The following is a 24,419-nucleotide window of genomic DNA, read 5'->3' as shown; positions in this document are numbered from 1 at the left end:
ACACCCTAAATCCTTCAGGATCTCTCAGCTCTCAGACCCCATCATAGATATCAGGTGTCTTCCTAATGATGAATATCCAGATCTGTGCCAACTTGGAGGATCAGATGTAAATGGAAATAGATGGAGGTCCATGCACTGAAGTAAGGATTATTTCTTGGCAAGAAGGTAAAAATGCATAAGACAAGTTCGAGTATGGAAATTACCCCAGTGATATGATATGAGCTCAGAAATTCACCTGAAGTGTGTAAGAGCTCAGATAACTTAACATAAGTTTTAGGTCAGCTTCTTGGTGCGTTAAGGTGACCACCTCATAATACTATTTTATTAAATTCCTGAACTTGATACTTTTGGTGGGGCTGTACAGATTCTCTCATAAAAATAATGTATGCAATTTTGGTGTTATTTTATGCAGGAACGTGTTCTTAGATATTAATGCCTAATGAATTAGAATCCTTTTTTTAACCTCTCTGAAATTGTGATGTTTGCATCCTCACATTATCCAGGGACAACATGAGGCCAAGAGTGATTTAGCATCCCAAGTCCTAGAGTGAGAAAGTGGTAGGACCATAATCATAACAGAGAACGTGGCTTCAACTTCCCATCATAGTTAGTCCTTGGTCTGGTGTGTGTTTGAGGGATAGTCTCATGAGAGATGTCCTCTTTGTTGTATATACCCTTCTATATTCAATTAGAAGATTAGTGTCAGAAACATGGTTGATTACAAAAAAAAAATGAATTTCCTGGTTTTCCTCAAAAGGAATCATGGTGAATATGGAAGGTGTGTCACTTGCTTTGGCAACACTAGGTGATAAAAGAAATGAAGACATTTATCCTTGTTCTCCACTAGAAGCTGAGAGACCAAGTGTGGTGGCCAAAATCCTGAATTCAATGTCTCTGACATTTCCCACTCACCTCCTTCCCCAGCAGACAGGAGAGGAGCATGAAGAGAGAGAACCAGAGCAGCATGTCCAACTTCCAACTCCTGGGGCTCCCCATTGTGCCAGAGCAGCAGGGCTTGTACTTTGCCCTGTTCCTGGGCATGTACCTGACCACGGTGCTGGGTAACCTACTCATCATCCTGCTCATCAGGCTGGACCCTCACCTCCACACCCCCATGTACTTCTTCCTCAGCCACTTGGCCCTCACGGATGTCTCCTTTTCCTCAGTCACTGTCCCTAAGATGCTGATGGACATGCAGACTCAGGATCAATCCATTCCCTATGCAGGGTGTTTAACACAAACATACTTTTTCATATTTTTTGGCTGCACAGATAACTTTCTTCTTGTAGTGATGGCCTATGACAGGTATGTGGCCATTTGTCACCCTCTACACTACACAATAATTATGAGGGAGGAGCTGTGTCTGTGTCTGTTGGCTGGATCCTGGCTCCTCTCCTGTGCCTATGCCCTGACCCACACTCTTCTCCTGGCTCAACTGTCCTTCTGTGCTGACAACATCATCCCCCATTTCTTCTGTGACCTTGATGCCCTGCTTAAGCTGTCCTGCTCAGACACCTCTCTCAGTGAGCTGGTCATATTCACTGCAGGGTCTGCTGTTGTTATTTTTCCATTGAGTGGCATCCTGGTCTCTTGTGGTCGTATTGGGTTCTCCCTCCTGAGGGTCCCCTCTACTAAAAGGCTCTGCAAAGCCTGGTCCACCTGTGGCTCCCACCTCTCTGTAGTGTCTATGTTCTATGGAACAATGATTGCCCTGTACCTTTCCTCCTCATCAGGCCAGTCCCATGATAAGGACATCATAGCTTCTGTGATGTACACAGTGGTCACCCCCATGCTGAACCCTTTCATCTACAGCCTGAGGAACAGAGACATGACATTGGCTCTTGGGATTCTTTTCAGAAATATCCACATTTTTGTCAAGTGAAAATCACCTAATCACATTCTTACTTCATTCACTACCCTTTCCTTAAAAACTGTGTTTTGAGCACCCATGTGTCTAGCATTTTTCCTCACTGTCCTTAAAATTTTCATTGTTATTTGATCAATCTCTCTCACTTAGGTCACATTGATTGTCCCTTTATTCCTCCATAACCCTAAATATGTCATTACCCATCAGACACATTCAAATTTTCATCTTCAAATCATCAAACACCTTTGTGTATTTATGTAAGTGTGTTTAAATTTTGTTTTTTTAGTGTGTTATATTATTATTACTTTTGGCTATTTTACAGCTTTTTAAAGTATATATATATTTAAGCATTCTTATGATCATCTATTTGTCCTTAGTTTTCAAGTATTTACTTCATTAATTTATTAATTTGAAGTGTATTTGCCAAACAATGTTGTGTTAGTTGTAAGTGTAGAGCGAAGTGATTTCAGTTTTAAATATGTTATATACTACATATATTTTTCAGTTTTTTCCCTTATATATTATTAGAAAATATTGAGTATAGTTCCACATTCTATACAATTGGTACCTGTTAGTACCTATTTTACGCATAGAAGTGTGTATAAGTAAACCCCAAGTCCCTGAGTTGTACCTCTGCCCTTTCCCCTTTTGGTAACAGTAAGCTTGTTTTCTATGTCTGTGTGTCTAATACTGTTTTGTGTATAAGTTCATTTGGATCATTTTTTCTTAGATACCAAATATAAGCAGTATGATATGATGTATGTTTTTTTTTTCTGTCTAGTTTACTTCATTTACTATGATAATCTCTAGCCCCATCCATGTGGCCACAAATGGCATTATTTCATTCTTTATTTGACTGAGTGCCTATTCTATTAAATACATGTACCACTTCTCTATCATTTATCTGTTGTAGGATATTAATGTTGCTTCCATGTCTCGGCTTCTTGGCTTCCAAATCTACAAACATTCAGTTATGATTGTATTGTTTACTTTTAGGAAACTCCAAAATGTTTACCTTTTCAATGCAGTATCAAGTTAATAAAAGTATAACTGATCATTTTCTATGTAGTGATTCTACCTGTTGCACTTAATTGTGTGTATCTTTGCACATTTAAATAATGTTTAGTTTTGTTTTCTTACGTTTAAAATGTTCATAAGAATATTTGTTTGAGCTACTGGAAAGATTTAATTTGAAAGTGAATATAGGAGTTCCCATCATGGCACAGTGGAAATGAATCTGACTAGGAGCCATGAGGTTGCAGGTTTGATCCCTGGCCTCACTCAGTGGGTTAAGGGTCCAGCATTGCCATGAGCTGTGGTGTAGGTCCTGGATGTGGCTCAGATCTGGCATTGTTGTGGCTCAGGCATAGGCCTATAGCAATAGCTCTTATTAGACACCTAGCCAGGGAACCTCCACATCCTGTGGGTGTGTTGCTAAAAGGACAAGACGAAAGACAAAAAAGAAAAAAAAATAAAGTGTGTTTTAAACCCTTGGAAGAGTGCCTCAAGTTATCAATATTGACTTGGATGCTTGGATTGGACATTTTTTATAACAGGGGATTCTAAGGGACTCAAAACAGGTAGGGTGAAGCAAATTACACTGAAAGCCCATGACATAGCTTCAATAATTCTCTTCAAATGTAAGGAGCTTCATATCCTTTTTAAGATGTGCCTCTTACTTTGTGCCCTTTTCCCATTTTCATCTTAGCAAATTACAGAGGTTTGACCCTTGCTTGATATAAAGATATGAACTTGAACAGAGAGACTTCTCAGTTCTTTTTGACACTTTTGTACTCAATATGGGACAAAGCAGTTGTTCAATAACTATTTATTGAATGAAGAATGAAAGTCCATTGGTTTATTTGGAAAAAGACTTGCTTAATGTGAGTGATTGATATATTATTGGAGCCTTGACAATTTCCTTCTCACAGTGATGGCTTATGACATGTAAGTGAACATTTGTAAGCCTCTCCACTACAGCACCATCATGAGGCAGGAATTGTATGTGTTTTTAGTAGCTGGGTCCTTGTTCCTCTGTTGTATCCACACCCTGTTGCACAGTCTCACCTTTGTCCAACTGTCTTTCTGTGCTGACAAAACCATCTTCCACTTCTCCTATGACCTCACTGCCCTCCTGAAGTTGAGCTATTCAGACCCTCCCTCAATGAGCTTGTCATCTTTACTGTGGAAGGAACACTTTTCTTCCTGCCATTGTTTAGCATCTTGGGCTCATATATTCATATTGGGACAAGTTCTGTGGGTCTCTTCCACCAAGAGACTCTTTAAAGTTTGTTCCACCTGTATCTTTCATCTCTTTGTGGTGTTTATACTACAGGACCCTTGCTAGTGTTTTCTTGTTCTCCTCATCTTGGGACTCCAATGACAAAGACATAACTGCTTCTGTTGTGTATGCAGTAGTTACTCCCATGCTGAACCCCTTCATCTACAGCCTCAGGAACAGAAATATAAAACAGGCCTTAGAAATATTTGTCAATAGGGCTAACTTCTTGAAGTGACAATCAGTAAATCCTCATGTTGTAGCCATAAGCACCATAAGATTATCTCCTAAAATTATCACAAGTTTGGCAACTCTGTAAATTTAAATGAAATGCATTCAGCCATCATATATAGTGATAATATGTCAATAAGTTCCAGTCTGTGACTTGCATTGTTAAATATTCTTGATCTTTAATTTTTTCTTCTTCTTCATCTAACTATATGTGAAAAATCCTATACAAAATATGTCACATAATTATGATAGGGGTTTTATCTTTCTCTCCTTTTAGATATGTAAGTTTCTGCTTAAATATTTTTATGCATTGTTATTGAGAACATACCAACTCAGCATCATGTTCTGCTCCTTGTAGAGTGGTTCCTTTCAATAAGATGTACTGAAATTGGCTTGCATTGGCTTCAAGCTGGTTGGGAACATCTCTTTTTAACTCCAAAGTCAATGACACCTTGCTGGTGAACTGAAGTTAGCCATGATGGGATTAAAAACACTATGGAAATTGGCAAATGCTACAACATCATCCTCTCCTATGACAGGGAGCCTTTTCTTATTCACTCAAGAGAACACCACTGCATTTATAGTTGAAGGGTGATTTCTCTTCAGCATGTCTCCTACCCTCACATCTCATTTACTTCCTCTGATATGTGTTTAGATATACCAACTTTCTTTTAGTTAGTGTTTACATGTATTTCTTTTCCACAACAGTTTAAACTTTCTTATGTCCATATATCTGGAAAGTGTTAGTTATTTGCTGTGTAAACTTGGGTTTTGCTCTTTTTATGTAAGTTGACAATCATTGTATTTCTGAAGAATTTGATCTATTAACATCTCATATAATCAGAATGTATTTGATTTTTTTTTTAGTTTATTTTTTATTGTTATTTCCCCACCACACTTTTTTCCCACACTGTACAGCATGGGAACCCAGTTACACATACATGTGTACATAAATTTTTTCTCCCATTGTGCTGCATTGTAAATATCTAGACATAGTTCTCACTGCTACACAGCAAGATCTCATTGTTAATCAATTCTAAAAGAAATAGTTTACATCCCTTAACCCCAAGCTCCCAATTCCTCCTACTCCCTCCTCCTCCCCCCAGGCAACCACAAGTCTGTTCTCCAAGTCCATGATTTTCTTTTCTGTGGAAAGTTTCAGAATGTATTTGAATTTATGTTTTCCATGTTTCTATATGTTTTCTAATTGAGACATCTGATTTTGTATTTATTCTTGCTTCCCTTTATAATTTGTCACTCTATATCCTCAACATTAACTTATCATTTATTATTATTATTTTATTCTTCTTCTCTGTGATTTATGTAGAGATTATGACTTGCTTTTTCTTAATTTTTTTTTGTGGTATAATGTACTACACAACATGAAATTTGCCATTTTAACCATTTGAGGTATACATTTAGGTGGCATTTAATACATTCATCACTGCTATTTTCTTCTAGGGCTTCAAAACTATGGAATATCAATGCATTTGAGTACTTCACAGCTATGAAAAAATAATGGCAAATATAGCTATGAATCAATATGGAAGGATTTCCAAGTTATATTAAATGGAAAAAAAGCAATGCATAAAAGAGCATGTATAGCATACTACTTTTTATGTGAGAAAGAAGGGAAAATAATATATACCTGTATCTTCCCATTGAGAAGAAGTAACACATGAGGAATCAATTTGAAACTAATTAGATTGCTTACCTATAGGGCATGGGGTGGGAATTGGATAGAAAAGATGGGGAGATGAGTCCATTTATTTGTATAGTTTTCACTGTGTTCTCTTTTACCTAATAAAAAATAAAAAGAAGGTGATGGAAATTAAAAATATAGAACAGAACAAAAAATTAGCATAGCTCTGTTTCAATTAATAACATAATCAGACTAATGGGAAAATAAAGTAATTAAGTTGTTTTTGAACACTGAATTTTCTCTATACACTACTCTCACAGCAACTAAAAATGGTAAGCACATTTTTTGGTAAGCAAATTTTTTGAGCTGAAGTTTGTTCATCATTAACAGTGGTTTGCATTTAAGATTCTGAAATTACATATAGTCAAAGATTTAGTAAATAAGTACCCTTGTCCTGGAAAAGAGAATAACCCCTGAATTGGGGAAAGGTGCTATGTACATGGAAAAAGAAAGGCTAGAAAGAACTCTTTGGTTCAAACTAGAATTGAAGCTACAGGCTTGAACTCATGTGTTGTAATGTGTGTTAACAGTTTGAAATTATACATCAACATCTGTCCGGTTCCCATCCCCCATTCTTTCTTTCCCACTCCTGACTCATCTGCTAAGGATAAGCATCTCTTTAGTTTTCTTGCTTCTAGTTTATACATACTGTGATTTTTCTATATATGTTTCCTGGCTATATTCTCTGAGATGACTTAGAATTCTTGTAATGAACAAACACACATAATGCCAAATGTGCATGAATATTAGTCTCCTCTAAGGGAAACCAATGTTACCCAGAAAAATGGCTTGTTCTAGGGCTGGGGCGGACATGTCAAGGCCAGGGAAATTTTGCTGAGCTTGAAAATGGAAATTACTCAGTGAATCATGGGGACACAGGAGCCAGCTTGATGGGGCTCCCACTGGCCAAATCTGGAATAATTAGAGCTTCAAAATGAATAATATTAGTAATGGGTTACAACTCAGAGAATAAATAAGAACTCGTGAGTCCATAATGTTATAAATAAGTCAATAAAAAAAGAATGTGGAGTAAGAGGAATTTCCTTCCTTTAGAGAATACAACTAATAAACATAGAGGTAATGATCAAATTAGAAAATCACCATGTGGCCACCACCTTTACTATAGTACATTCAATATAGGGGTCATCAATGGATGTTAGATACAGTGGATGAAGTTGTATTAAGAAAGGTGTATTGGTTATATAGTCTCAAAATAGCAACCAAATGATACTTAGTTTATTACAAAGGTTAAAATGGTAAGTTACTGTAGAGAACCTGGCAAACACCACCTTAAGCAATTGATAAAGGATAAAATCACTAGTAATTGGATTTTTTTTTCTTTTTAGGGCCACATCTGTGGCATAAAGAAGTTCCTCGGCTAGAGGTAGAATGGAAACTGTAGCTACCAGCCTACACTAAAGTGACACTAGCAAGGGATCCTAGCCTCATCTGTGGACTACAATATAATCTGTGGCAATGCTGGAAAGTTAACCCAATGAACAAGGCTGGGGATACTAGCCAGGGTTCATAATCCACTGAACCACAAATGGATCTCTGAAGAACACAAATTCCTAATGAAAATTTTGTGATTTTTTGAAAAAAAATATATATAAGGCTGATGTTTGGTATTAACTAGGAAACATGGGTAAAGCCCTTAGCCTAGGACCCAAAAGTTCATAAAAATATTCAGCATTATGAATGATTGTTTGAGGACAATTCCAGCACTAAGCTTTTTTACTACCTTCTTCATTGAATTATAATTTGCAGGAACTGTGTAGCTCAGACCGTAGAGCATCAAACTTTTAATGTGAGTGTCCAGGTTCAAGCCCCCATCCAGGTGCTGTTGGAAATATTGTTTGGAAATAATATTATGTTAATTTCAGGTATATTATGTGATGATTTGTAATTTTCATAGATTTAAAATAATCACAATTTTGAATCCAATAACTGTCTCTATATGCTTTTACAGTATTATTAATCATATTATTTATGGTGTATATTCAATCATGATGGTTTCTTTTGTTCCTCTTCATCCACATCACCTATTTCATCCCTCTCCCCCAAACACTGTTCCCTCTAACAAACACTGGTTTCTTCTCTGTATGTATATGAGTCTGTTTTCATTTGGATTTGTTGATTTGTTTTTTGATTTTTTGACTCCAGATATAAGTGAGATACCATGATATATACCTTTGTCTCTTTGCCTTATTTCACAAAGCGTAATAGCTGCTGGATCCATCCATGTTGTTGGAACCTGGCTGTGAACTGTGGGATGCACTCGCTTATGACCACATTGTTGCCAATTTAATTCCCCAGGACAGGATGGCACAGACCATTGTTTTCACTGTTGGGGATTCACTTTCATTTTTTTGTGTGTGGATATCCAGCTTCCCAGTACCATTTTTTGAAGAGACTCATCTTTCTCCATTGTGTGTTTTTAGCTCTATTGTCAAAGATCAGTTGATCATATATGTGAGAGATTCTCTCTGGGCTCTATATTCTGTTTCATTATTTTTATATGTCTGTTTTTATGTCAGTAACATACTGTATAGAGTTCTAAAGATTTGAATTATAGTTTGCAATCAGGAAGTGTGATGCCTAAAGTTTTGTCTGTTGACAGATTCCTACTCAGTGTTAATGTCAGATTCCTCTGCCAGGCATATTTTAACATTAACTTCTTCACTTTTAACATTTCACCTTAGGCTCTCTACTCCCCATAAAAAGAAACGAGTGGGTGGTTTGTAGTGAAAAATGATCCGAAAATCAATGTTTTAGACAAGCTTCCACTATGCAATAATTATGTGAGATGCTTTAAGTGATTTCACTACTCCCCTTGGTAAAATACAGGGAAAAACACTGTTTTATACTTCCTGGCCAGAAATAAAGGATGTTGGACTTAATGCAATTGAAGGCATATGAAAACCATTGACAAACTCAAGGTCTGCAAGTATGAGTGTGTACAGTTATCTGAGCAGTAGGACTCCTTTAAATCCCCCAATATTTCTTCTTAAGGTCCTGCCTATTTGTCTAACTAAAGATTGGGAGGAATAGTAGAGTCACAGAAGGAAAGTTTCCAGTATATATCTAAAAGTGTGAGAAAGAAACTTGACTTCAGCTGTTACTAAGTCTATGGTCATGCTCATTTCCTACTCCTTCTGAGTATGTCGATAGTACAGTTTTATATTTTTTTCAATTTTTTCATTTTTTTAGGGCTGCACCTGTGGCATATGGCAGTTCCCAGGCTAGGGTTCAAAAAAGAGCTGCAGCTGCTGGCCTACACCACATCCACAGCAATGCCAGATCCAAGCCCTGTCTGCAATCTACACCAGAGCTGAAGGCATCACTGTAATCTTAGCCCTCTGAGGCCAAGGTTCAAACCAGTATCTTCATGGATGCGATCCTGATTCTTAATCCACTGAACTACAATGGGAACTCCCAAAAGTGACGTTTTAATAGCATCGCTTCTAGGACTCTTGAAAAGTTCTGTGAGGCTATCATGGAAAAATGTATTTGTCTGTCATTGTGTTCATTAAGTTTCCATTATTATCAGTGTACAGATCAATATTGGGAAATAGTGCTGGTCAGTCTGGTCACTGACTTCTAAGAGACACCCCAATTCTTCAGTATCTCTCAGACCCCATCTCAGATCTCAAGTGTCTTCCTAAACATGAATATCCAGATTTCAACCACCTTGGAGGATCAGTTGTAGATGGAGATAGATGGAGATACATGCCCTGAAATAAGGTTTATTTCTTGGCAAGAAGATAAATATGCATTAAGACAAGTTCAAGTGGGGAACTTAGCACAGTGATAGGATATGAGCTCAGAAACTCACCTGAGGAGTGTGAGACTCAGACAAGTTAACATGAATTTTAGGTCGACTTCTTAGTGCTTTATGCTGACCACCTGATAATACTGTATTATTAAATTCTTGAACTTGATAGTTTGTGGATGGTATACAAATACTCTCAAAAATAATGCATGCAATTTATGGTGTTTATTTTATGCAGTAAAGTGTTCTTTGGTATTAATGCCTAATGGCATAAAATCTTTTTTGTTAACTCTGTGAAGGTGTGACATTGGCATCCTCAAGTTACAGAGGGACAACATGAGGCCAATAGAGATTTAGCACCCCAAGTCTACAGTGAGAAAATGGTGGGACCAAAATCAATCAGGGAATCTATCTTCAGATTCATTTAGTTAGTCCATGGTCAGGTGTGCCCTCGAGGATTAGTCTCCTGAGCGAAGAGGTCCTGTATGTCATATTTATCCCTCTAGGTCCAATTAGTAGCTTAGTGTCACAAACATGGTTGATAAAAAGAAAAAAAATGAACTTGCTGGTTTTCATTTAAAGTAATCATGGCGAATGTTGAGGTTGTGTCACTTGCTTTGGCAACACTAGGTCATGAAAGAAATGCAGTCATTTATTCTTTTTCTCCATGAGAAAGTGAGGGATGTAGCATTGTGGCCACAACTGGAACTTCAATGTCTCTGATATTTCCCACTCAACTTCTTCCCCAGAAGACAGGAGAGGAGCATGAGGAGGGAGAACCAGGGTGGCATGTCTGAGTTCCTCCTCCTGGGGCTCCCCATCTGGCCAGAACATCAGGGGTCTTCTTTGCCCCATTCCTGGGCATGTACCTGACCACAGTGCTGGGGAACCTGTTCATCATCCTGCTCATCAGGCTGGACCCCACTTCCACACCCCCATGTACTTCTTCCTCAGCCACCTGGCCCTCATGGATGTCTCCTTTTCATCTGTCACTGTCTCTAAGATGCTGATAAACATGCAGACTCAGGATCAATCCATCTCCTATGCAGGGTATATAACATAGACATATATTTTATTATTTTTTGTTGGTATTAACCTTCTCCTTGCATTGATGGCCTATTACAGATATGTGGCTATTTGTCACCCTCTGTAATATGCCATCATCATGAGGGAAGAGGTGTATTTATCTGCTGTCTGGATTCTGGCTCCTGTTTTATGCCGATACCCTGACCCAAACCCTCCTCCCGGCTTAACTGTCCTTCTGTGCTGACAACATCATCCCCCACTTCTTCTGTGACCTTGTTGTCCTGCGTAAGCTGTCCTGCTGAGACACCTCTCTTAATGAGCTGGTTGTATTCACTTCTGGAGCTGCAGCTGTCATTTTTCCATTGAGTGACATCCTGGTCTACTGTGGCCCATTGGGGACTCCATCCTGAGTGTCCCCTCAACTAAAGGGATTTTCAAAGCCTTGTCCAGCTGTGGCACCCACCTCTCTGTGGGATCTCTATTCTATGGAGCAATTATGGCCATGTACCTTTCCTCCTCATCAGGCCAGTCCCATGACAAGTATCTCATTGCTTTTGTGCTTTGCACACTGGTCACCCCCATACTGAATCCTTTCATCTGTAGCCTGAGAAACAGAGATATGACATTGGCTCTGGGGATACTTTTCAAAAAATATAACTTTTTTGAGAGAAAAAAAGTGAAATTCACCTAACCATGTTCTTATTCCACTCACTCCCCTTGTTAGAAAATCCTTAGGAATTTATCTTGGTCACCCTTGTCTCTAGCACTTTTCCTAACTGTCCATTGCATGGTCATTTTTATTTACCTTCACACAATATGCAAAAATAAACAAAATTTCTTAAAGACTTAAATGAAATACAAGACATCATGAAACTCCTATAAGAGAACATAGGCAAAATATTCTCTGCACCAACCTTACAAATGTTTTCTCAGGTGAGTTTCCCAAAGCAACAGAAATAAAAGCAAAAATAAACCCATGGGACCTAATCAAACTGAGAAGCTTTTGCACAGCAAAGAAAACCAAAAAGGACACAAAAAGACAACTTACAGAATGGGAGAAATAGTTTCAAATGATGTAACTGACAAAGGCTTAATCTCAAAAATACGTAAGCAACTGATACAACTCAACAGCAAAAAAGCCAGCAACCCAATAGAAACCTGGGCAAAAGACCTGAATAGACATTTCTCCAAAGAAGATATATAGATGGCCAACAAGAACTTGAAACAATGCTTGACGTCACTGATTATTAGAGAAATGCTAATCAAATCTTCCGAGGTACCATCTCACACCCATCAGAATGGCCATCGTTAATAAGTCCACAAATAACAAATCCTGGAGCAGGTGTGGAGATGGGGGAAACCTCTAGCACTGTTGGTGGGAATGGAAGCTGGTACAACCACTGTGGGGAACAGTATGGAGCTACCTTAGAAAACTAATACATAGAATTACCATATGACTCAGCAATCCCACTCTTGGGCATATATCCCAACAAAACTTTCCTTGAAAAAGACATGCACCTGCATGTTCATTGCAGCACAATTCACAGTAGCCAAGACACGATACAACCTAAATGTCCATCAACAGATGATTGTATTAAGAAGATGTTTTATATGTATACACAGTGGAATACTACTCAGCCATAAAAAGAACAAAATAATGTCATTTACAGCAGCATGGATGGAACTAGAGACTCTCATACTAAGTGAAGTAAGTCAGAAAGAGAAAGAAAAATACCATATGATATCACTCATATCTGTAATCTAATATCTGGCACAAATGAACCTTTCCACAACAAAGAATATCATGGACTTGGAGAACAGACTTGTGGTTGTCAAGGGGAAGGGGGAGAGAGTGGCAGCGACTGGGAATTTGGAGTTAATATATGTAAACTTTTGCTTTTGGAATGGGTAAGCAATGTGATCCTGCTGTATAGCCTCAGGAACTATGTTTTGTGACTTGTGATGGAGCATGATAATATGAGAAAAAAAGAATGTGTACATGTATGTGTGACTGTGTCACCTTTGCTGTGCAGTAGAAAATTGACCAAACATGGTATACCAACTATAATGGAAAAAATAAAAAACATTATTAAAAAAAAACAATGTATACATGTATCTGTATGTGACTCACTATAATGTACAGTGGAAAAAAATTATATTGGGAAATAACAATGAACATAAATAAATAAATAAGTAAATAAATAAATAAATAAATAAATAAAAATTAACCCCCCCAAAATAAATGGTCATTGTTATTGAATCAATCTCTTTCCCTTCTTGTCCATTTATTTTTTCATAAGCCTAAATATGACATTACCCACAATGCACATTCAAATTGTGGTCTTCAAAGCATCAAATGCCTTTGTGTATATAAGTAAGTGTGCTTAAATTTTGTTTTTTTAATGTGTTATATTATTATTACATTTCACTTTTTACAGATTTTTAAAGTATATATATTTAAATTTAAGTCTTATTATGGTCATCTATTGGACATTGATGATTAAATTTTAATTGATACATGAATTAATTAATTTCAAGTATAGTTAACTTACAATGATGTGTTAGTTTCAAGCGTAGAACAAAGTGATTTCAATTTAAAATGTTATATACTATATATATATATCAGTTTGTTCTTCCTTTTATGTTATTATAAAATATTCAGTTTATTTCCACATTTTATGCAGTTGGTACTTGTTAGCTACTCTATTTCATATATAGCAGTGTGTTATGTTAATGCCAAACTCCTAATTTGTACCTCCCCCTTTCTCCTTTGGGTAACTATAAGTTTGTTTCTATGTCTGTGAGTCTTTTTCTGTTTTGTGTATAAATTCAATTGTATCATTTTTTTAGATACCACATATGAGCAATATCACATGACATTTTTTTTCTGTCTGGTTTACTTCATTTAGTATGATAATCTCTAGCTACATCCATGTTGCTACAGGTGGCATTATTTCATTCTTTATAGGGTTGAGTGCTATTCTATTAAACATGTGTACCACATCACCTTTATCATTTATCTGTTGAAAGACATTAAGTTTGCTTCCATGTCTTGGCTTCTTGCCTTCCAAAGCTACAACATTCAGTTAAGATTCTATTGTTTATTTTTAGCAAAGTCCCAAGTGCTTATCTTTGCAATGCAGTATTAGGTTAGTAACCTACATTTGATGGTTTTCTGTGCTGTGATTCCACCTGTTGCAGTTACTTGTGTGTATCTTTGCACATTTATATAAAGTATACTTCTGTTTTGTTATGGTTAAAATGTGTAAAATAATATTTATTTGGGTAGTTCCCGTCATGGCTCAGTGGTTAAGGAGTTCCATTCATGGTTAATGAATCCAACTAGTTTCCATGAAGTCGTGGGTTCAATCGATGGCCCTGCTCAATACATTATGGATCTGGCATTGCTGTGAGCTCTGGTGTGGGTCACACATTTGGCTTGGATCCCAAATTGCTGTGGCCATGGCATAGGCTGGCAGCTACAGCTCTGATTCAATCCCTAGCCTGGGAAGTTTCATATGTGACTGGTGAGGCTCTAAAAAGACAAAAAGACAAGAAAGGAATATTTATTTGGACCACTGTGAAGATTTAATTTGAAAAGTGTGTGTATAACACTTGAAACAGTGCCTGGAACTATTGACATTGGATTGCAAGTCTGGATTGGACATTTTCAAAATAGGGGATTTTAAGTGACTCAAAACCTGTAGGCTGCAGCGAACTATATTCAAAGCCCATGACAGAGTTTCAGTAACTCTCTTCAAATGTAAGGAGTTTCATATCCTTTTTAAGAGGAAAGGAATAATTGACACCTCTTACCTTTTTTCCCATTTTCATCAGAGCAAATTACAGAGATTTGAGCCTGGCAGGATGAAAAGTTGCAAACTTGAACCCAGAGCCTTCTCAGTTCTGTTGACTCCTGTGTACTCAATATGGGACAAAGCAGTTGTTCCTTAATTTTTTATTGAATAAAGAATGAATGTCCATTGGCTTCTTTGGGAAAAGACTTCATCAATGTGAGGGTTTGATGTATTGTTGGAGCCAGAATTGGAAAGACTGATGCATTCACCAACAATTAAAAGAAATAAAGGGAGAGTAGCAAAAATTAAGACTTTTCATAGAACAGAGGACATGACTATAATCTTATGGCATGTCCATTGACATTTCCCACTTTGCCAACTCCCAGCTGATGCAAGAACAGCATGAGTAGGGAGAACAAGGGCAGTGTGTCTCAGTTCTTTCTCCTGGGGCTCCCCCATCTGGCCAGAGCAGCAGGGCATGTTCTTTGCCCTGTTCCTGGTCATATACCTGACCACCTGCTCATCATCCTCCTCATCAGGTTGGACCCTCACCTCCATAAACCCATGTACTCCTTCCTCATCTCTTGGCCTTCACAGATGTCTCCATTTCAAATGTCACCATTCCAAAGATGCTGGTGAACATGCAGACTCAGCAACAATCCATTCCCTATGCAGGTTGCATTTCCAAGATATATTTTTTTCACACTTTTTGTTTTCCTGATAATTTCCTTCTCACAGTGATGGCTTATGACAGGTATGTGACTATTTTGTCAGTCTCTCCACTACAGCACCATCATGAGGCAGGAACTGTGTGTCTCATTAATATCTGGGTCCTGGTTCCTCTGTTGTATCCATGCCCTGTTGCACACCCTCCTCTTGGTCCAATTGTCCTTCTGTGTGGACAATACCATACCCCACTTCTTCTGTGACCTCCTTGCCCTCCTTAAGTTGAGCTGTTCAGACACCTCCCTCAATGAGCTGGTCATCTTTCCTGTGGGAGGAACACTTTTCATCCTGCCTTGTTTTAGTATCTTGGGCTCCTATATTCACACAGGGCCCACAGTTTTGAGTGTCTTTTCCACCAGGAGACTCTTTAATGTTTGTTCCACCTCTGGCTTCCATCTCTTTGCCGTGTCTTTATACTGTAGGACACTTGATGGTGTTTATATTTCTCCTCATCATGGGACTCCAATGACCAATTCATAACTGCTTCCATCGTATATGCAATAGTCACTCCTGTGCTGAACCAATTCATCTACAGCCTCAGGAACAGAGACACAAAAGAGTCCTTAGAGATATTTGTCAATATGCCTAGCTTCTTGAAGTGACAATCACTAAATCCTCACATTGTAGTCATGAGCACAGTGAGGTTATCTTCTAAAATTATCATATTGTTGTCAACTCTGTAACTTCAAATAAATATGCATTCAACAATCACACATAGTGTTAATATGTCAGTAGGCCCAGTTTTTTCTTTCATTGTTAATGTTACTTTATTTTTCTGATTTTTCATCATCTTATAATATATGAGAAAAATCATATGCAAAATATGTCACACAATTATGATTGTGGTTTTTTCTTTTTATCCTTTTAGATATGTCATTTTTTCTTATGTATTTTTTATACTATGTTATTGAGAATATACTGATTTAGCATCATGTTCTGCTCCTTGTGGACTGATTCTTCTCTGTAAGATGTGCTGAAATTGGCTTGCAGTGGCTTCAGACTGATTGTGAACATCTCTTTCCAACTCCAAAGTCAAAGACACCAAGCTGGCGGATTGAAATCAGCCACAATGGGCATAATTACACCACGGAAATTGGATAATCCTGAAAAGTAATGCTCTCCTATGATAGGAAGCCTTTTCTTATTCATTGAACAGCACATCATTGTGTTTATACTTTAGGGGAGATTTCTCTTTATACATGGCTCCTACCCTCACATCTCATTTACTTCCTCTGATATTAGTTTAGATATACAGCTTTCTTTTAGTTAGTGTTTACATTATTTCTTTTCCACAATTAAAATTTCTTATGTCCTTATATCTTTAAAGTGTTAGTTCTTTGCAGTGTAAAGTTGGGTTTTGGTCTTTTTTTGTCTTTCTCTCTTTTTAGGGCCACACCCATGGCACATGTTGGTTCCCAGGCTAGGGGTCCAATTGGAACTGTAGATGCCAGCCTATGCCACAGCCACAGCAATGCAGGATCAGAGCCACATCTGCAACCTACACCACAGCTTACAGCAACACTTGATCCTTAACCCACTGAGTGAGTCCAGGGATTGAACCTGCATCCTCTTGGATGCCCATCAGGTTTGTTAACTGCTGAGCCACAGTGGAAACTCCAGGGTTTTTTTCTTTTTATGTAGGTTGACCATCATTGTATTTCTGGAAAATCTGATATATTAACATCCAATATAATCACAATGTATTTGAATTTCTGTTTTCTACATTTCTATATGTTTTCTACTTAAGACATCTGATTTCATATTTATTCTCATTTTCCTGCATCCTTTTTGATCAATAAGATATATATTTTGTTATTCCATATCCCCTCCATTAATTCCTTAATCATTCATTATTATTTTGTTATTTTTTCTGTGCTCTAAATAGAGATTTTGACTTGCTTTTCCTTATTTTTTTATTATGTTATAATGTCCTACCCAACATGATATTTACCATTTTAACCATTTGAGATATACAAGTAGCTGGTATTTAGTACATTCATCACTGCTATTTAATCTAGGGCTTCAAAAGTAAACTATAGAGACAATGCATTTGAGTACTTCACAGCTATGAAAAAATTATGGCAAAGATACCTATAAATTAATATGGAAGGTTTTCCATGATATATTATTAAATGGAAAAAAGCATTGCATAAAAGAGCATCTATACCATGCTACTTCCTATGTGAAAAAGAAGGGGAAACAATATATATATGTGCCATCCCATTGAGCAAGAAGAAACACATAAGGAACAAATTTGAAACTAATGAAACTGACTACATACAGGGGTTGGGGTGGGAATAGGACAGAAAAATGTTGAGATTAGTATATTTGTAGTGTTTTGACTATGTTACCTTTTACCTACTAAAAAATAAAAAGAAGGTAATGAGATATAAGGCAAAGTAGAATAAAACAAAAAAATGAGCCTAAATATATTTTGAGTTAATGTCATAATCAGACTCAAGGGGAAAATAAATTAATTAAGTCATTATTAAACACCAAATTTTGTATACAAACCCTCTCATAATAACTAAAAAAACTGTAATCACATTTTTTGGTAAGAAAAATTTTTGAGCCAAAGTTATTTTGTTATTAACAGTGGTTTCAGTTCAAGATTCTGAAATTACATGTATTCAAAGATTTAGTAAATAAGTAAACTTGTCCTGGAATAGAGAATGACTCCTGAATGGGGGGAAAGTTATGTTGTACATGGAGAAAGAGAGGCTAGATAGAACACAATGGTGTCAACCTAGAATTGAAGGCACCAACTTGAACTCAAGTGTTGCAATGTGTATAAATCCACTAAAATTAAATAGCAACATCTGTCTGGTTCCCATCTACCATTCTTTCTGCCCCACTTCAGACCCATTTCCTATGGGTAACATTCCTTTAGTCTGCTTGTTTCTAGTTTCTACATCCTTGTTTACTTGATATATGTTTCCTGGCTGTATTCTCTGAGATCACTTAGAAGCCTTGTAATGAACAAACACACATAATGCCAAATTTGACTTTTGAATATCAGTGTCTTCTAACAGGAACCAAAGTGACTTAAAAAATGGCTGATTCTAGGGCTGGGGCCAGGACACAACAAGACCAGGGAAATATTACTGAGCTTGAAAATAAAAAAGTACTCACTGAATCAAGGGGACACAGAAACCAGTAAGACATGGCCCCCATTGGCCAAATCTGGAATAATAGGAGCTTCAAAATGAATAGCATTAGTAAAGTCTTACAACTTAGAGAATAAATATGAATTCATGAGTCTGTGATGATAGAAATACATCAATGAAAAAATGAATGAATGTGGAGTAAGGGGAAGATCCATCCTGTAGGAGACTACAGCTAATCAACATAGAGGAAATGATCAAATTAGAAAATCACCATGTTGCCCCCACATTTGCAATAGTTTTTTCCATGTACGAATCATCAATGGATGTTTGATATAGTGGGTGAAATTTTATTTAAAAAAGTGTTTTGGTTGTATAGTCTCAAAATATGTACCAAGTGATACTTAATTTCAAATTTTAAAATAGCAAGTTACTGTATAGAATCTGGCAAACACCATCTTAAACAATTGATCAATGATAATATCACTAGTAATTGGAAAAAAAAATGTTACTTTTTATGGCTGCAACTGTGGCATATAGAATTCCCAAGGCTAGGGGTATAATTAGAGCTGCAGCTGCCAGCTGACACCACAACCACAACAACAGGGGATCCAAGCCACATTTGTTGCCTGCAATGCAGCCTGCGGCAACATGGGATCCTTAACCCAATGAGTGAGGCCAGAGTTTGAACCTGCATCCTCCTGGATACTAATCAGATTTGTAACCTGCTGAGCCACAATGGGAACTCCAAATAACACAAATTATTAATAAAGCTGTGCAATTTTTGAAAAAAATCTGCAAATGTAAGTAAGATGTTTAGTATTAAGAAACATTGGTAAAGCCCCTAGCCTAGGACCCAAATGTTCATAAAAATTTTCAGCATTATGAACGTTAGTTCATGGACTATTATAGCACCAAGCTGTTATACTAAATTCTTTATTGAAATATAATTTGTAGGGCCTGGGTAGCTAAGTCAGTAGAGTATAAGTCTTTTAATTTGAGGGTCCAGGGCTCAAGTCCCTGTCCAGTCACTGTGTGAAATTTAGTTTGCCAACAATACTATGTTAGTTTCAGGTGTACAATATGTTGATTTGATATTTTCACACGTTATGAAATGATCACCACAATCATGAATCTAGTAACTCTCTGTCCCCATAAGCATTTACATTATTATTGATCACATTCCTAATGCTATATATTACATCCCAAGGTTTCTTTATCTTATGAATGGAAATTTTTACCTCTTCATCCACATCTCCTATTTCATCCCTTTCCTCCAGATACTTTCCCCTCTGGAAATCATTGGTTTCTTCTCTGTGTTTATGAGTCTGTTTTCACTTTGTTTTGTTTATTCTTTTTTATTTTTAGTCTCCAATTATAAGTGAGATGCCATGATATTTATCCTTGTCCTTCTGACATTTCATAGAACATAACACCTTCTTGATCCAGCCATTGTTGGAACATATCTGTGAACTGTGAGATGCCCCTGACTGGCTCCCTTATGGCCATGTTGCCAACAAATGTGGCAAAGATTTTTGTCCCCAGGATAGGATGGCACAGACAGTTGTTTACACTGTTGGGGATTCACTTTCATGCATTTGTGTGTGCATATCCAGTATCCCAGCACCATTTATTGAAGAGACTCACCTTTCCCCTTTGCGTGTTTTTGGCTCCCTGGTCAAAGATCAGTTGATCATATATGTGTAGGTTTCTTTCTGGACTCCATATTCTGTTCCATTTTTTAATATGTGCACTTTTTTTTTTGTCTTTTTGCTATTTCTTGGGCCGCTCCTGCGGCATATGGAGGTTCCCAGGCTAGGGGTCGAATCGGAGCTGTAGGCACCGGCCTATGCCAGAGACACAGCAATGCGGGATCCGAGCCATGTCTGCAACCTACACCACAGCTCACAGCAATGCCGGATCGTTAACCCACTGAGCAAGGGCAGGGACCAAACCCGCAACCTCATGGTTCCTAGTCAGATTTGTTAACCACTGCGCCACGACGGGAACTCCTAATATGTGCACTTTAAAGACACTAATATATTGTGTTGATTTCTAAAGGTTTGAAGTATAGTTCGCAGTTGGGAAGTGTGATGCCTATAGTTTTCTCCATTTTGCTCAAAATGGCTTTGATTTTGTGGGTCTTTTGTGGTTTCATATGGATGGAACAAATGATGGTGATGGGGTTTGAGCTCCAACACACTTCAGGGTCAGTGGTGTGGTCCTACTCTGTTTGGTCCTTTCTGCAGTGGATTTAGTAGCAGATTCCATCTTAGGTTCTTCAAAGTTCAAGGGTGTTCATGGCCTCTCCACCTCATGAGCAGGCAGAGGGAAGACCAATGCGTCACTGATATTAGAGTCATCTTCTGGGACTCCTGTAGTTCAGTCCCTTTGGTCCCTGAACTGGATCCATCTCCAGAGGAAGCTGAGAAATTGGGCAATTAACTCACTTGTCTTCTTCTGTAACCAGAAAATTTGTGGTGTGTTCCCTGGGGTCTTGGTCCCCACTCATTTTTCTCCTTCATGTAAACAGCCATGGAAGTGCTAAATGTCCTCAGGCCATGGAGGCATAAGAGATGACTCCTCATGTAGTGTGGCCTGGTCTAGCACAGATTGGAGCAAGGTGGGGAACCATCCCTTGGGTAAGTTGTGTGTGTTGATGTGAGGACTAGGAAGAAGAGGGAGGTAAAATGTGTGTTTATGCTTCCTGTATAACCCTGTCTTTTTAGTGAGTGATTCACAAACTGACCCACATAGTGCACCAGCCTCAAGTGGCCTTAACATTAAAATTAATTAAAATGACCTGAAATTATCATGTGGGTTCTTCAGTTTCCCTATCTTTATTTCAAGTCTCCAGTAGCCACAGGAGACTGGGTCTGCTATATTGGATAACACAACTATAGAGTATTTAGATCCTTGTGGAAAGCCCTATTGTACAATGCTAATACTAGACCATGAAGTTTGGAAATCTGCAGTACATGTGTGTGTGGTGGGGTTGCTGTTGCATCTTCCATCTTTTTATGTTATTTGTGTTTGGGGTTGGAGCACATGAGATTCTTAGTGTGTGTAATGAAGTTTCTGTGTGTGTATGCTTTGTGAGTTGTGTGGGTGACTGGATGTGGTCTTTTCTTGCTTTTTTTAAAAACAGCTTTTGAGGTTTAATTGATATGCACAAAACTGCACATATTTAATATATGTAATTTGAGGAGTTTGGACATGTGCACACACTTGTGAAGCTACCACCACAGTCAAGGTCATTAACATATTGGTCTTCTCTCAAAATGTCCTTGTGTCCTTTTGATGTGGTAAGAAAACTTAGCATGATATCTACTCTTTTTTTAAGGAACTATTAGGTGCAAAGTATGGTATTCTTGACTCCAGGCATCATGCTGTATAGCATATCTCTAGAACTAATTCATCTTGCATGACTGAAACATTATTTCAGTTAAATAATGACACTGCATTTGCCATTTATTCTCTGCTTCTATGAGTTTCTCAAATTGAAATTATGCAATATTTCTTCTTGTAGGCCTGGATTCTTTCACTTAGCATAATATTCCCAATTTCATCCATCTTGTCAGAAATGGCAGGATTTCCAAATTTAAGCCAAAATTATAATCCATTTATCCATTCATCTGTCAATGTACATGCAGCTTGTTTCCATAGCTTATCTATTGTGCACAGAGCTGCAATGCACATGAGAGAGTAGATAATTCTCTGAGATCTTGATTCCAGTCTTTCTGACCTACACCCTGAAGTGGGATTACTGTATCATGTGATAGTTCTATTTTTAATGTTTGGGGAATCTCCATACTGTTTTCCATAATGGCCACATCATTTGACATCTCTGCCAACAGTGTAGAAGGGTTCTTGTTTGCATGTTTAAGCAGTTGTGTGTGACAAAATATTTCATTTTAATGTTTTAAGTAAGTTGGTATGAATTCATACAATCCTCATTTCTCACTAGGTTGAGTATAGTTTGGACAGTGCCAAAAAGCAACAAATGGGGTTTTGTTTTTATGTCACTACTCTTCATGCTGAGTGTCTGTTTCTTTGTATAACACACTCACAATCTCCTACTCTCCTTGGATGGCTGTAGATAAGAGGGGGCCATGTGAGGGCCTGGGAAATATCTGTATGTATTTGACCTTACCAGACAGCCTCAAGCCTGAGTCTTTCTTTGTCTCAGCTCTAGACATAAACAAGCAGCAAACAACCTCCTCTTTATGTTAAATTGGTGGCACTTTGTCCAGAAGGTTTGAAGGCTATTGAACTTCTTGCAATGTTCTTAATTGATGTTTAATGATTTCCACATTTCCACTCTGGGGAACAGGGTGGGATCAATTTAGGAATCTTGTCTAGTTAGTCACATGACTGTGAATTCTGATATAGGTCCTTGATCCTACAGAATATGTAATATCTTGGCTCTCTTGTCATCTAACTGGGCAAATTCACATGTCCCTCACTTTGCCTGTATGCTCAGAACTGAGCCATTTTAAAGCCCTGGTTATGGAAGGGGACAGAGAGACAATGGCAGATAAGAAGGAAGACATTTCTTGGAAAAAAACTTTAATAATGGAATGAGTCAAGTGCTGTGGACCTACTAATTAATATGCAAGGGCCATGGTCGGGGCCTATACTGTTTTCTGGATGTGAGAACAAGACCTCAGAGGTAAACACATATTTTTGAGAAGCTACTAGAGTTTGCCTGATGTCCTCCTGTATCTTTGTCATCTTTAGTTCCTGATGTCTACGTACACATCCTGCCCAAATAATGAAATGACTTATTTAATTTTGGGTCACTCTTCTTTTGATTGCTATTTTTAGGCAGTATTTATTGACTCTTCTGATACATTTTGTAAATTAAAATTTGTATTGTGATAAAATATATGTAACAAAATGTTACATTTCAAAGATTTTTTGTATATTTCTGTGGACTAAGTAATTCACATTGTTGTACAACCACCACCACTATCCATCTCTTGTACTCATTGAACAGTAACTCATTTTCCTCACAACATCAGCCCCTGGCAGTCACCATTCCATTTTTTTGTCTCTATTAATTTGACTCTTCTAGGAATCTCATATGAATGGAATCTTACAGTATCTACACTTGTAAATAATTTTTTTCTTTACAAATGGAAAATCTGTACGCATTGAAGAATAACTCCTCATTTTCCTCCCCACACCAGCCCCTGGCAGTCACGATTCCATTTGTTGTCTCGATTAATTTGACTCTTCTAGGAATCTCATATGAATGGAATCTTAAAAATAAAAATAAATTTTTGTGTCGAGCATTTTATTTTGTACATTCTAGATTAATCTTCCATATAATGCTTTAAGTGGTATGTATGTGTGTGAGTGTGTGTGTGTGTGTGTGAGTGTGTATATGTGTGTAAGAGAGACACAAGCACATAAGGAGTCTGACAGCAGAGCCATGGAAGTGACTATGTCCTATTTATTACCCCATCCCTACTGTCTATCATGATGTCTCCAATTTGTGAAAAAGAGAATGAGCAGTTCCTTATTTCCACTAAAAGGTTTGATTGAAGTCATATACTTTCTCCACATGACTGTGTCAGCGTTCAGACCAATCATGTTTTATTGCTCTCACCAGACTGGATGAAGCATCAGTGTGTGAGTGCAGTTCAGTGAGATCTGTCTGCACATGAGAGTCACTCTGAGAAACCATGTGACCATGAGGTAACTGCAATGCTGAATACTTCTAAGTTCCAGGAATTTCTGATTTCTCTTCATTCCCAGAGGAGAGGAAAGCAGCATGAAGAAGGAGAATCAGAGCCATGTGTCTGAGTTCCTCCTCCTGGGGCTCCCCATCCAGACAGAGCAGCAGGGTGTGTTCTTTCCTCTGTTCCTGGGCATGTACCTGACCACAGTGCTGGGGAACCTGCTCATCAT

The 24,419-nt window shown here is 37.7% G+C and overlaps 1 protein-coding gene and 1 pseudogene across 1 annotated transcript; both read left to right on the top strand.

Moving 5' to 3' along the window:
* Positions 1–940: 940 nt before the first annotated feature.
* Positions 941–2,068, top strand: LOC106509256 (olfactory receptor 1J4-like). Its single transcript, XM_021082262.1, has one exon. It carries the CDS (start codon positions 941–943, stop codon positions 1,880–1,882), a length of 942 nt encoding a protein of 313 aa, XP_020937921.1. The 3' UTR covers positions 1,883–2,068.
* A 13,345-nt stretch (positions 2,069–15,413) lies between these two features.
* On the top strand, positions 15,414–16,001 carry LOC106509254 (annotated as a pseudogene).
* The last annotated feature ends 8,418 nt before the right edge of the window (positions 16,002–24,419 follow it).

This window comes from Sus scrofa, unplaced genomic scaffold (genome assembly GCF_000003025.6).
Source record: "Sus scrofa isolate TJ Tabasco breed Duroc unplaced genomic scaffold, Sscrofa11.1 Contig59, whole genome shotgun sequence".
In the NCBI taxonomy this organism is placed as follows: domain Eukaryota; kingdom Metazoa; phylum Chordata; class Mammalia; order Artiodactyla; family Suidae; genus Sus; species Sus scrofa.
This window is presented reverse-complemented; position numbering and strand designations above follow the sequence as displayed.

Coding starts and splice junctions, on each gene's coding strand:
- LOC106509256 (XM_021082262.1), top strand. CDS start 941: ATGAAGAGAGAGAACCAGAGCAGCATGTCCAACTTCCAACTCCTGGGG.